The sequence below is a fragment of the Penaeus monodon genome, chromosome 27 (genome assembly GCF_015228065.2).
Source record: "Penaeus monodon isolate SGIC_2016 chromosome 27, NSTDA_Pmon_1, whole genome shotgun sequence".
Lineage (NCBI taxonomy): Eukaryota > Metazoa > Arthropoda > Malacostraca > Decapoda > Penaeidae > Penaeus > Penaeus monodon.
Window position 1 is genome coordinate 25381057 of NC_051412.1, and position 1240 is coordinate 25382296.

A 1240-nucleotide genomic window follows, 5' to 3' on the forward strand; every position below is an offset into this window, starting at 1 on the left:
TAATTGTAGTAAATTGTAACCAAATGTAAGATCATATGCCATTTGCAGGGTAAGCTCTTAAAAGCAATGAGTAGAGAGCATTTGAAAGAAGATTTAGAAAATCCCTTGACCCAGGGGGAAATTGAAACCTCATTGATGACCTTCAGTGAATTCAATTCCTCGTCCATCAAGAATCGGCAACTTGAAGTGAGGGAAATGTTTGCCAAACATCTCCTGCAGATTCATGGTGTCAGTGTTGATAAAGCTCGAGCAGTTGTGGACAAGGTAGGATTTGGCAGTTTTGTTTAGTGATTTTGTGATGTCTGTACACATTTATTGGTGGGGTGTAGCATGTACAAGGAGTAAAAGGGTGTGGAGGCCAAGCCAAAAAAACGTTGACTTTCCAGTAACATGGTGTAATCGTTTTTTCTTGTTCATACCTTTCTCTTCTCTTTTTACTTATGCAGAACAATATTCTCCATTTATAGAAAACTTCAACAGATTAGGGGGTTTGATGTAATATCCAAAGACACATTGTTGGTCTGTTGACAGGTACCTCAATAATTTTTTTCACTTGGCTTTATTAAGAAACATAGGTTATGGAAGATAATGAAGTATACTTTGTAATGATGAGACATTGTTTTGTTTCAGTTTGGTACACCAAGACAGCTGATGGAGGCATATAAGAACGTTACAAGCTCAGAGGTTGGGGAAAATTTGTTGGCAAACCTAAAATGTGGAAAAGCAGGTCGTAACCTTGGAACTGTGTTAAGTGCAACCATTTACAGGATGTACAGTAACAAAACTTTATGCTGAAGTTGCAGGCAGTTTTGTTTTTCTTTTTCTAGGCATTGAATGCTTTTATCTGTGATATACCAAATGTATGTTGAAGATTGTACATTGTGCATTGAAAAATAGTTTAAAGTTGCAATATTTAGAGGGGAAAATATTTTTATGTAATATAACTGATAGGAAATATACATTTTATGTGATGGTTTGTCTAGATCCAACATGAAAATTTATGGCCACCTCTTATGCCTGTTAAGAAAAAGTTTATCCCAAAACTTTATATTTAGTGGTGTAAAGTTGATCTGATAAGTAGTTTTGACTGCATCCACTGCCCCACCACATAAGATTGAATTTTGAAAGATGTTTGGGAAGCTTTCATAATGTTAGAAAAGAGAGTTCATCTTCTTAAGATCGTTCCTAGTTTCTTTTCTATGTAACCTCTCTGTTTCTTATTAATTTACTCTTTCATGCC

At 35.3% G+C, this 1240-nt stretch overlaps 1 protein-coding gene across 1 annotated transcript in view; it reads left to right on the top strand.

The window, feature by feature from the left end:
* Positions 1-1240, top strand: part of LOC119590719 (crossover junction endonuclease MUS81-like) — an 8817-nt gene extending 7577 nt beyond the window's left edge. Inside the window, exons 14-15 of the mRNA XM_037939408.1 lie at positions 49-264; positions 631-1240. Coding sequence (XP_037795336.1) covers positions 49-264; positions 631-795 — 381 coding nt within the window. The 3' untranslated portion in view covers positions 796-1240. The remainder of the gene's footprint in view (positions 1-48; positions 265-630) is intronic.